The 12,923-nt window shown below is 43.3% G+C and overlaps 1 protein-coding gene across 4 annotated transcripts in view; it reads left to right on the top strand.

Moving 5' to 3' along the window:
• The window catches only part of RGL1 (ral guanine nucleotide dissociation stimulator like 1), a 220,252-nt gene that overhangs the window by 155,153 nt on the left and 52,176 nt on the right, over nt 1-12,923 (top strand). For all 4 annotated transcript variants that reach the window (XM_069459691.1, XM_069459689.1, XM_069459692.1 and 1 more), the window contains one exon: nt 6,358-6,435. In XM_069459691.1, coding sequence (XP_069315792.1) covers nt 6,358-6,435 — 78 coding nt within the window. The remainder of the gene's footprint in view (nt 1-6,357; nt 6,436-12,923) is intronic.

Below are 12,923 nucleotides of genomic sequence, written 5' to 3'. Positions count from 1 at the left end.
AAGGGTGGGAGAGCCAACATACTTAAATAACTTGAAATTTGGGTGAGAAACAAGAGACGACTTTTTGTATTCTTTCCCTTGGATGAACGTCTATATAGTTTTGTCCTTTTTATGATCTCCTCTTTAGACAGTTGTAGATTGAGGCTGGGAATGAGGGTGTTATTCTCGAGAAAAATTTTATAGCGTTTTGTTTAACTGTCAAGTGCAGCAGAAACACTAGGTACTTTTTGCTTAATTGTCAGGGACTACTGTGGGGACATTGTGGGCAGGGTGGGGGGGGGGCCCTTCAAGGCAAAGGCCTGGAGGGGAGGGGGGCAGCTCTTTTGGGGTCTGTCTTTTTCTAACCATGGGAAAACTTTGCCTAGACAACTAGACCTCATGGGTGGAAAGCACAGTACAGGGTTCTCTGCTTAGTCTCACTGGCCCCTTCCTTTCCTGTAAGAGAATAAGAAGTTTTTGCCTGGTGGTCTTTGACCTTGGTCTTCCCCTTGAATAACCAGCTTCACAGAGGTAACAAGCCCTTTCCAAGGTAGGCTTGGTGGCCGTGACCGGATCTCGGGTCAGACGTGGGTGGAGAGGTGCCTGCCGTGGAGGACAGGATTCAGAGTGGTTACAAGCAACTGTCTTGCTGGTCTGTGGGATTCAGTCCAAAGTCTTCACCAAGGCTTTGCTTGGTGTTCCAGACATCTGCAGGCTATTTCACCCGAGTCATTCTCCCGAGTCAAGGTCAGCTTCTGAACATTTTTTTCATACCTGACCTGTGTTCTTGTGGGTCAGTTAAAGAAAAATGCCTAAGATGTTCCGTGGCTGAGGTTCATTAGAACAGCAAAGGCTCCCAGAGGTCTTGAGTCAGCAGCTTCATGTGAGGTCTCTCTTTCCTTTACTTCCTCCTTTCTGTTCTTTCACCATCCTCCATAAGTATCTCCTTCCCTTCTCTTCCTTCTCTAGCTTTTCTTGTATTCGTGGTGGTAGAGGGTATTCATTAATTTATTTAGCAGATGTTTATTGAGTGTCTGCTATGTGCAGGCTCTGTTCGGGCTCAGTGGAAGTAGCAGAAAGCAAGATAAAAGAAGAAAACCAGAGTCCCTGCCACAGGCTACCTGGCCCTCTTGATCTGTCCCTGTCACCTCCATGCCTCATCTCCTGCTCTCCCTTGCTCACTCAGCTGTGCTCCTCACTGGAGCTTGATGGGTCTTAAAAATACCATCCTGCCACTGTTCTCAGGCCTTTGCAACGGCTCTTCCCGCTACACGGAAGGCTCTTTCCCTAGAGGTCTCCGTGGCCCATGCCTCAGCTTCTGGAGGGTTTTTTAGCTGTCACGTTCACATTGGCCCTCCCCTGCATACCCCAAATGAAATAGCAACCTCTGACCCTCCATTGTGCCTGGTCACCCTGACCTGCTTTATTTGTCTCCATTGCACTTTCACTATCCGACTTAATATATATTAACTAACTATTAGATTATTGTCATCTATCTCCTCCCCGCTGACCACTACAATGTATACCCCATGAAAACAGGGACTTTGGTTTGTTTGTGGCTGTATCCTCAATGTCTGGAATAGTACCTGGACATAGTCCTTAATAATCCTCATTGAATGAGGGGCTAATTGAATAAAAGAATGAGTGAATGCAAGGCTCAAGGTCTGTCACCTCAAAGAGTCACAGTGTGATGGAGGAAGACAGAAAGTAAAGACGTAAACAAGACAGCCAGAGATTGGGTGATAAGGTGGTGACTCAGAGGCTGGTCCCTGAAGTCTGTCGAGGCTCACATCCTGCCCCCCTTATTCGTTGTGTCTTTGAGGGCATATTACTCAAGCCTTCTGGGCCTCCTTTTTCTCATCTGTAAAATGGGAATAAGAATACCACCCTATAGGATTATTGTGAGAATTAAGTAAAATAATCCAGTTCTTGGCATGTGGTAAGTTCTCAATATTATTAACTGTTGTCATTATGGAATCATTTGCGAGAACCAAGTAGAGCCTGACAAGTTCTTCAGGGTTACCGCGACCCTGGGCTGGTGTTACTAAGACTTTCCTATTGGGGAGCAAAAGTTAGGAAGCCCCCCCTCCCTGGGGACAACTTTATCTAAAGATTTCTTTGAATCACAAATATACCTTGTCCTTCCCTTCAGACACATATTAAACATTTCATCCTCCCAGATAGACTCCAAAGAATACAGACATCCCCTCTGGAAATAACTGTTTCCTGTTTAAATATTAGTAACCAGTTAAACATTGTATTGGTTTTTTTATTTTTTATTTTTTTTGGGGGGGGAGAATTTTTAGGCTGCAGTAAATAATTGCTTAAGGCTGTACTTTAGGAGACGTTTGTGAATCTTTCTTTTGCCTTGTGATAACAGAGAAAAACCATGTCAAAGTCATTCTGACAATTTGTATTTTAATTTAAGTTTTATGAGTTACTGTTTAAAGACGGGCAGTTGCTCATTGGCAAGCCTCCCTAAGAGGTTGGGGCTTTGATCTTAAATCCTAGGGAGGCTTTACAGAAATTGGAGGCGACATTGTCGACAGGTTTGTCTGTAGTTATTCTATTGCCATTAATTAAACACACACATACACACCCTTTGTTTACTCCCCTGGAATAAGTGAATTGAACTTGACTTTGATTTTTGATGAGAAGTTATGAGAGGGTCTAGGGAAACATCAAAGAAACATTCTTAATCTAGTAAAACTGACTCTCAAATGACCTAGCCTGAACATTAGAGAGTTCTTGATTTCAACGCTAGTCTACTTTCTTTTCTGAGAAGCATTAGTTCTCCTTAATGATGAGAAAGGTGCAGGGGGAAAAAAAAATCATCCCTGCGCTAGTCCACTAAGTTCCAAAGGGTTACAGGATCTTTCATTTTATCTCACTTCTAAAAGACTCCTTTATAACAGTGTATATACGTGTTTTTCTTTTTGCATTTTCATGCTGTTTATACCTTCAAGATGTTGGGTTTAACATCTTAAAACTTTCTTTTTCATTTTGATTTTAGATTTTTGGAATAATCACAGCTATCTTGAAGCTTTTTTGCTCCCCTAACCCCCTAGAAATGAAGGCACAGACAGGTTTGCCACTTGTAAAAGCATAAAGCCAGATGGTGCCTTTGCAGAGACAAATCTGAGCCTGGTATTAATAGTTGGGAGGTGCATTGCCACGTCTTCTCTGGACACCTGCGGGAGCACTCTTTGCTCACTGCAAATAGCCATCACGTGCCTGTTGGGTGTCAGGCACCGTTCCAAGCTCTAAAGAATAGTGAGCAAAAGAGACAAAAGTCCTGCTCCCATGGAGTTTATGTTCTAATGGACAATTAGCATAGTAACTAAATTAATTATGCAGTGTATTAGAGGTTGTAAAAAACTATAGAGAAAAATGTAGCAGGGAAGGGGATGATGTTAGAGTTGGTTTGGATTTTAAATAAGTGGTCAGGGAAGGCCTCACTGATAAAGTGACAGTTGAGCAAAGACCTAAGGAGCTGAGGGAATGGCACAGGTGTGGGAAGAGGCAGCAGCAAGCACAGATCATGAGGCAGGAGGATGCCCAGCGTGTGGGCAGAGCAGTGAGGAGGCCAGCGAGGCTGGAATGGAGTGAGCACCTGGAGATGTGGGCAGAGGTGTCGTTAGATCGTTTAGGTCCTTGTGAGATACCTAAGACTTTGGCCTTTTCTCAGGGTGAAATGAGAGTCATGGGAGGGTTTTTTTTTTTTTTTTTCTTTTTCCTTGCTTTCTTTCTTTTTTAGAAATGGGGGTCTTGCTGTGTTGCCCAGGCTGGACTCAAACTCCTGGATTCAAACGATCCTCCTGCCTCAGCCTCCTGAGTAGCTGGGACTACAGGTGTGCACAACCATGCACAGCTTTTCATGGGGGGTTTTGAGCAGAACAATGACATGACCTGATTTACATTGAACAGAATTGCTATGGCTGCTGGACGGAAGCCAGGAGACTAGTTGGGTTGATGTTGCATTGATCCTAGGCCAAAGATGGTGGTAGTCTGAGCGAGGGTCGAAGCAATGGAGTGATGAGAAGTGTGTGGATTCAGGATATGTTGTAAAGGAAGACCCAAGAGGATTTCCAGTGGATTGAGTGGAGCAGAATCAGGAATGTCTGCAAGGTTTGAGCCTGAGCAACTGGACCCTGTGCTCTGCCACACGTGCCTCATTATTGATGGCTCTTACTGGTCTCCAGATTAGTATTGAACAGTCACTTAGGTCTTGATTGTGAACCTGTAGACACTCTGGTAGTCAGGAAAAATACTTGTGTGGTCTTCTGTGCCATTGCAGGTGGTACCAGCTTAATTAGTGAGAGAGAACTTTGCTCACCAGTGTAAGTTGCTTAATCGTTCTTAACACCATCTGATTACACGTCATGGCGTCACATTCTGGGGGAGGAACTATGACAGGTTCCAGTGCCATCCAAACCTGCACTTTGGCTCTGAGTCTGAAAAATGTAGGAAAAGAGGAGAGTATGAGAAGTTAAAGATAAAGAATAGAAAGATCTGGAAACTTTTAGTACAAACATCTCTGAAAAAAAAAAAAAAAACTATCAAGAGCAGTCAGATGTGCATCTTTCCCTTGTAAGCATGTTCCCCTTTTATTTCCACCTCTCATGGCTTCTGGTCAGAAGATAAAAGATGTGATAGATCCAGAATAACCAGAGACAGAATTAACGGAGTAATATGGAATGGGACAAAAATGAAGATTAAGTCTCACATTTAGACATTAAGGGACGGCAGGAGAAGAGTTTCTAGATCTCCCTGGGTAGGTGGAAGGGGCAGCGGCCGCCCACCAGCTCTGCTATGGGCTGCACCACCCCAATCTTTCCTACTTCAATAAACCACAAAGCCTGTTGCGAGAACACGAGGACATAGTTCACTATGATGGTGGCCGAAGATAGAGCGAAAACATCCCTCTCTGTTTGTTTACTAGGACTCTCCTTTCCCATCCCTGCCTTGCTCACATGGGGTTGAGTAAATCTTAATCTGCCTGAGGTCTTATCTCAGGAGGTGCAAAGGGTAGCCCTGGAAGCCCTCAAAATAGCAGGTGCGGGACGGAATGAAGAGGAACAGGGAGGGTGGAGACCAGTGGAAAATGTCTTCGGGAGGCCAAGAAATCCATAAGGCTGATGAGTTTAGAGAAAGGAGCAGGTGGGGGGGGAGGGGGCTGTGCCTGAGGGCGCAAACTGGAACCTGCTGGGAGGGGTGATGGGAGACAGATGGACTGGCATTCGCTCAAACCAGATGGTGGGCTTTTCTTTTTAAAAGGATCTGTAAATCCTAGGAACAAGGAGCCATAAGGACACTAGGGCCTTTAATCCCATTAGTAGAAGACAAAAGTGTGCTCTTTAAAAATGTAAACTCACCAATTACAGAATTTCTGTTATCCAAACTCGGGGACAGACAACGAGCTTGTGAAACTCCGGAGGAATCTCTGGACACTGATGGCAGGAGAAGCTGCAGAAGTAGTCTAGGCGTTAGAAGTTCATGTCAAGACTCTTCCTTAAGAATTTAAAGTGCAAATGCTAAATGTACATTCCGAAACAAACAAAACATGATATATTGGTGTGAAGTAGGCTTGCTCACATGTGGCGTTGGAAGAACAGGTTAACATCGTAATTAGGGACCAGTCGATTATTGAACACATTTTGAATTTGTAATGAGAGAACTTTTAAAATTTAAGTGCCTATTGCTTTCCAAAAATTTGCACCCCCACGCCCCCTTCCCCAGTTGCCGTGTCTAGAGCAGCCTGGCCTCGGCGTGGCCACAGCTGCTCTCCTGGTGCCGAGGCACAAGGACTCTGCTCTGCCGTCCTTGTCTCTGTCACAGCCGTCATCTGGGTGTCAGGAGTTAGCACCTAATCCTTCCCCAGCAGGACTTACCTTCAAGGAGACCAGACTGTTAAGTGCAGCCATCATTTTCGTGCTGCCGTGTGGCACGAGTGTGGCAGCTGTGCCCACAGAGCCACATGGCCCTTGAACAGGCCTAGCAGGGGCGCAGGGTAGGGTCTGGTGTGCCACGGAGCCCTTGAGGGGTCTGCCTTGTTTGTACCATGCAATATCTGATCCTCCTGCTGCAAGGAAAAACCTAATGCCACCTAAAACAATTCAGAGAAATGTTAAACATTAAGAGACAGTTTTGAGTAGTGCGATCCATTGTTAAATTCCGTTTCTGTTTAGAATATGTACATACACCCGTTAAGTAACTGTCAATAATAATTCCGTATCAATTTTCGATGCTATGTCATAAATATTTCTTCCCTCAATTCCCCCTGAGAAGTATAACTGTTACTTTGTAGTTGAAGTCGAATGGGGTTGCCTTCCGACACCACTGACTTTCTGCTGGCTTGCTTTGTTTTTCTCCCTGAAGGTTTGGAAACCTCACGAGCCCAAGCTGTGAAGAAGACGGAAGCCAGAGTTCATCAGAGTCCAAGACGGTGATCCGGAAGTAAGTGTGTCGTTTCTTGGCATCACACGCTCTCAGTCAAGACAGTATCTTAAAAGAATGTAGTTCAGGAGGGGTTTTATTCCTTTGAAATGCCACCGTGACTTTTTTTCCATAATGCGTACGGAGACTCATGTTGTGATTCTCTAACAATATTCGTTTATTCATCCGGTAAAAACGTATGGAGCACCACCGTGTGCCAGGCCCTGTGCTAAGGGACACCGAATGAACAAGTCCCGGCTCCATATGACGGTTCCGTTTTAACAGAAAAGGGCAAAGAAGACACACAGAAAAGGTGAAGAAGGGCGAGGCAGGGAGACGTCTAGGGTGGAGGTGTCAACTTGGGCATCCTTAGTTTATACAAGGTATTTCCAGCTGTAGGACAGGCCGGGGCCTCTGGGGACTGAGCGTAGGTAGAGGAGAGAAGGTCCAAAGACGGAGCCTGGTGCCTCCAGTGTCCGGAGTTGGGGAAGTAGAGGGGCTGGCGGACAAGACTGGAACACAGCGGCTTCTGGGAAGGGTGCGGGAGGAGAGGGAAAAAGAAGTTGTGTCCCGGAAGACACGCAAAGAAAGGATTTCAGCAAGGGGTGACCAACTGTGTCAGTGATGCCCATAGATCAGGGGAGAGGCGTCCAGGAAGTGACCCCCACTTTGCAACACTGCAGTCTCTAGTGACCTTGACAAGTGCAGTTTTGGTGGTTAGAGGTGTGCGTCAAACAGAAAGAAGGGGACAAAGTGGGGACAGTGAGTCTTTTCAGAGGAGGAGTTTTGCTGTAAAGGGAATAGTGAAATGAGATGGAGGGTGGGTTTTTTTTTGTTGTTGTTTTATGTGTGTTTTTTTTAAAGGCGGAAGACATTGTATGCTGATGAGAATGTTCTAGGAGACACTGAGGAAACATCGTGATGCAGGGGTGGGGGCCACCATCGGGGGATGTTCTTGAGTAGACAGGATGTCCACCCAGCTGCCTGAAACCACTGGTGTTAAGTGTTCATTTTGGGGCCAAAAGTCTAGCCGGTTATCCTGTGGAATTTTTAACTCCTCAGAGGATTTACAGATGGACTCCTTTCTTTAGGAGCCAGGGTGTGGAAGTTAGAAAACTGAGTATCTTTTTAACCCCTGAGTTGGGTCCACGACGTTTTACAGTTTTACTGGGTGGATCATAACTTTCCAGAAAACCACATATACCAGTGTAGATATTTGAATGGCAAGTGCTGGGCATGGTGGGAGGAAAAATTACTTTGTTTCTAGAAGGGCTTGGGGAAGGCCTCTTGGAAGAGGTAACATTTGAGCTGTGCCTTGAGGCTTGGTGAAGGTTTTGGCGGTAGAGCTGCCCAGGCATAGGTGAAAGTGGGACCAAATCAGGGAAATGCAGTGTTCGTGGAGTTCGAGGGAACATACGGAATTGGTGTGGCTGCTTCATGGTAGAGCTGGAGCTAGACTGCAGTTCTATCATGGGAGGCTCCACTAGCTTGCGAGAGAGTTTGGGCTTTCCCTGGCAAGCAGTGAGCAGTCGGCCATAGCAAGTTTTTACAGGAGGGAAACAACATAATCAGATGGGTGCTATTTTGCAATGGCGTGGACTCAGAGCCTTCATACTCAAAGTGTGACCCTGGACCCAGAGCATCGGCATTACCTGCGAGCTTGTTAGAAATGCAGGGTCTCAGGCCCACCCAGATCTAATGGATTAGAATCTGCATTTTATCAAGATCCTAAGTGATTCCTAAGTACTTTTGAGTTTGAGAATCACAGGATTAGAAGTTTTTAAAAGTTTTGTTTTTCCATGAAAACTCATTAAAATAATGATTCTTTAAAAAAGAGCTTTTTTAAATAATGGGTATTTTTGAGTATATACAGAAGAAGAGATACTGTAAGAATTAAGTGGCCAGCTTGTCAAGTGTAACTTAGACTTGTGACCAGATGATAATAGGCATGTTGTTATCCACATATTTTAGAATTAAGTCAAAACCAGCGATGCCATTCAGTTAGCTGCATGAACATTCTAAGGAAAGTAAAAGTCTGAAAAATATCCAGAGCTATTCTGTTCCCCAGAGGGTGTGTTTTGAGACGAAATAAGTTTTGGGGAAGCAGCAGTTAAAAAAAATTGTACCCTGAATGTGAAGAGTCATGTTCATTATTTTAGAGACCCATTCAGATTCATTGTACGCCAGGAACACTGATGTGGGTGAAACTCCAGGCTAAGCTGTATTAGAGGGCTTTAGAGTTTTAAACATGTGAGGCCTTAACAAAGAGCTTCACATAGAACTCCCTGAGGGGTCCATCCTCTGGGGACAATGGTCTTTTCCCAAAGCCTCACAATGACTTGGTGGAAAGTTCTTGACCCTTTTCTCAGACTGAGTTGCCTTTTTAAAAAATTATGCCTGATGAAAATATGCCACTTTATCTTATAATGGGTTTCTCTGTCCGACAAACTCTGGAATGTTAAAATCCCTTCTCACTGGTGACCTCTCTCTTCCTTCCACTTCCCTTTCTTCTGTCTTTCTCACTGGTTTTTCCCCCTTCCACTTCTCCTTTTATTGTTTTTCATCGCAATTTACCATTACCGTTTTTCTTTCTTTTTCCGAAGTTATCCTTCTCCTGATCATTTCTGTGCCAGGACAGGGTCACTCCTTTGTCTTTTTGAGAGGAAATCAGGAAGCACCTTCTCCCATCCATATGTAACGTACTGCAAATTCCTTGGTCACCCCAGACCTCTGGCATCTGACTTCTGGCAATGATGGAGGGCTTCCTGGTGGCTGAGAGATGTGTAGGAGGTATGGCTGTCGGGCAGTGATTCTCAGTGGGGCACTTTTGTCCCCCAGAGGTCATTTGGCAATGTCTGCAGACATTTTGGTTATCTGAACTTGGTGGGGGCATGCTACTGGCGTCTGGTGGGTAAGAGGCCAGGAATACTGCAGAACATCCTAGAATGCACAAGACAGCTCCCTCCCCTGCAACAAAGAATGATCTGACCTTAAATGTCAATAGTGCCTAGGTAAGAAACCCTGCTACTATATAGTGTTGAGCTTGTGGTTCTCAAGTGAAAACTGTCTTTGTTCATGAATACCTAATATATATAAAAATAGGAGCATGCTTATTTGGAGATTTATTTATTTCCCGTCTTATGATTAGGTGAATCAAGTGCTGAGGTGGTCCAGAACCAGCCACATGGGAAGGGGAAGGCCCGGATAAGGAGCTGGAGAACGCAGTCACTTCACCTCTCTTAGTTTCAGTTTCTTCACCTAAAACATGAGTACTTAGACTATATGCTTTCTGAGGTCATTTCAAGTTCAGTGATGTCTAAGATAAAATTTATTTGGCTTTTGCTTTATCTTTTAAAAAATGAAAGTAAGTATCAGAAACAGGAACAGAGCTATGCTCCAAATATTATATTGAACTTTTGAGAGGTACTTTTGACCACTTTTCTCTGCTGGAAAGACCAGTTTTGATAAAACAAGAAAAAAGTAGACAGACTTCGATTGCTTATTATTAGTCGTGACATCACAACTGCTTGCTGGGGTCCCTGAAGAGCTGACCTAAAGCATTGTCTTGTTGGGATAAGGCGGCAAGGAGTGGCAAAGTGCCCATTGCTTTCCTTTGCTATGAATCTGTTCTCTTGTGATTTCAGGTGGGAAACCCACAGCAGGAATCCAATGACGTTCTAAGAAGTAAACATCCTGTTTTAGGGCCGTTGCCTTCAGTTTTGCAGTCCGTGGTAGAGGTGGGGGTGGGGACAAGGAATCATTATTGGGTTTAACCATGAACAGAAAAATGCTCAAATATTTGGTTTTTCAGTTTTTGCTGTAAAGTGTAGAGCAGCCCTGCATTTTACACAGGCTCCCAAGTACCGAGTTAACGGTCTTTCCTGCATCTCTATAATAAATACGGATCTAAACCTTTCAGAGGGCAAAAAAGACTCTAAAGAAGGAAAATGTGGAAATACAGATGAAGCATTCAAGATGAAAGATTGGTTTGTGGGGTCTTGGACCACAACTGATGAGTGTTTTTCATGCATTTAAAAAAGCATCAGATTGAGCAGTGACTCCCACATGCAGAGTACAGTACTTGTAATTCGAGTCCTGAGTATGCCTGGCTCAGGCTTTGTACAACATTGGGACCCTCTACAGTTATCTGGCTAAAACAAGGATGTTCTCTGTTGCAAAGAAGTCAACTTCCAAAGCTTCTAGATGTTGGAATTTTTGCTACACTTTGATTTCTGATGTTAGGGTCAGACTGATGTATATAACAAGATGTGCCTTGTTTATTTACAGGATCCCTAAACTGGGCCACTATTTAGGAATCAGGAAACTCACTTCCTATTACAGAAGAAAACACTTCTGCCCACATTCCTTCCACCTGTGCCCCTTTCCTCCTTCCTGCTGTCATTTTTACACAATAAAATGCTATCTTTTAGAATAGTAAAAATTGAACCAGATAGAAGAAGGACACTTCCCAGAGGGTGGATTTATTACAATCATTGAATTCAGAAGTGAAGATAATGTAAAGAAGGGATATTAACCTTATAGAGCCTTTACACCATGAATTTGCATTCTCTGAAATGTATACGAGATTATAGTATCTCTCACACACACTCTCTCTCTCTCTATATATATACACATACACACACACACACATAACTATTTAAAGAGGTTTAAAACTCCTCAGGAAACGATGCTTTATTTCTTTCCTTTAATGACTTATTATAATGTTGAAATAGCTTCTGTTTCCTTTTCTTTAATTGAATCTCATCACTTTCCTTCTGGAATGCCAAGTTTTGCTTTCTCAAACTCTCTACCGTAGTTGAAATCATTCTGTTTTCATTTTCACACATTCATATGATATGAATTTCATTCTTGTAATCTTTTCCCAGAAGTTGTAAATAGTGATGCCAGATTTCAGTCAGAGGTAAAGGGTCATGTGAATAGTTGTAATCTAATACACTGGACCCGCTTTAAAGAATAAGGAGGAGAGTTAAAGAAAGTTGGCTGTGATTCTTTAATGCGTGAGACACTTTTCAGTGGAAAGCGTTAAAAAATCTCTCCAGAGAGTTTGCAATCAATATTCATTCCAGCAAATTGAAAAATACTCTAAGAATGCAAGCCTGAGCAAGAGTGAGACCCTGTCTCAAAAAAAAAAAAAAAAAAAAAGAATGCAATTGAAATTAATCTGAGTGATTGTAACAAAAATAGGAAAAAGGGGTAAAGAACAGAGCAAAACCAAGATTTAAAACTCCAAATTTAGAAGAATCAAAGGCTATAATGCGAAAGGAATATTTATTAAAAGTAAAATGAAATAGAGAAGTAATATGCCACATAAAAGAGTTTAGTATTGTCTTTAAGATGTCCATCCAGGAGTACACTGTGCGCTATGCAGGTGATGAGTACACTGAAAGTGCAGACTTCACCACTGCACGATACATCCATGTAACAAAACTGTAGTGTACCCCCTAAATCTACTGACATGAAAAATAATAATAAAACAAAATACCCACACAGGACAAAGAAAAATAAAAACTGTAGTTTTAAAAGTCATTAAAATGCTAAACCAAAACTTTGCATTTAAGCGATGTGGGTAGACAGCTCCCAAGCAGAAATTGATGTTCCAATAATTGAGGAAGAGTAAAATAACATCAGTAATCAGTGATTCAAAAAGAAGAAACTTCAGTCATACGAGTATGTCCTAGGCTTTTCTACATGTTAGAGAGAGAGAAAAAACAGACGTCATAAGCAGACTCTCTGTTGCTTGACTGACCCCGCAGCATTGTAGGCGATGGAGATGATGACACCTCGCCACCGCGGTGGCCTACAGTTTGTGCTGTGCTTACTTCGTGCAAGGCCTTCTGCTAGGCACTTTATATTTGCATCTTCTTTTACCATCCCAAATATGCTCAGCTAGTGTCCCTACTTTATAGGTGCATAAATTGAAAGCTTCAGAGAAGTTATATACTTTGACTAAGATCAAGCAGCTGGTTAAGTGACAGGTCTGGTATTTGAACTCAGGTCCAGCTAACTCCAAGCCCTGGGCTTCCCACCCATCGCTTATGCTCTCAGCCCTGTCATTTAAAACAGAGCATTGAGCTCTCTGGTGCTCACGATCCCCCTACATTTACCTATATCTGTATCATGGTAATAAGACCACAGGAGTATAAGAAGAGCTAGGTGGTAGTGTCACTGTTGTGGCTAATGCTGTAGATTGTTACTATTTTGAGATCTTTTAATTTGGCATGATTTCCTTTAATCTATGCTGTTTTGCCTGGCTATTGCTTTATAATGGAATGAACACACTGAGCAAGGTCCCCAAACAGCTGTTAGAAATGTGGAAGTTAGACTTGCTTCCTGGGGAAGGAGGTCTGTTGAAGGATGAGAGGAAAGAAGACCAAATTATTCAGGCCCGTCAAATGAGAACCTGCTTCCTGTTCTTGGTGCCTTGCAGCATCTGTCATTTACCAACGGAAACGCCATTCTAATGGTGACAACTATAGAAGGCCTCAGCA

Source organism: Eulemur rufifrons, chromosome 27, assembly GCF_041146395.1.
Source record: "Eulemur rufifrons isolate Redbay chromosome 27, OSU_ERuf_1, whole genome shotgun sequence".
Classification (NCBI taxonomy): Eukaryota; Metazoa; Chordata; class Mammalia; order Primates; family Lemuridae; genus Eulemur; species Eulemur rufifrons.
Note: the sequence above shows the minus strand (reverse complement) of the source record. Positions and strands in the feature narration are given on the sequence as shown.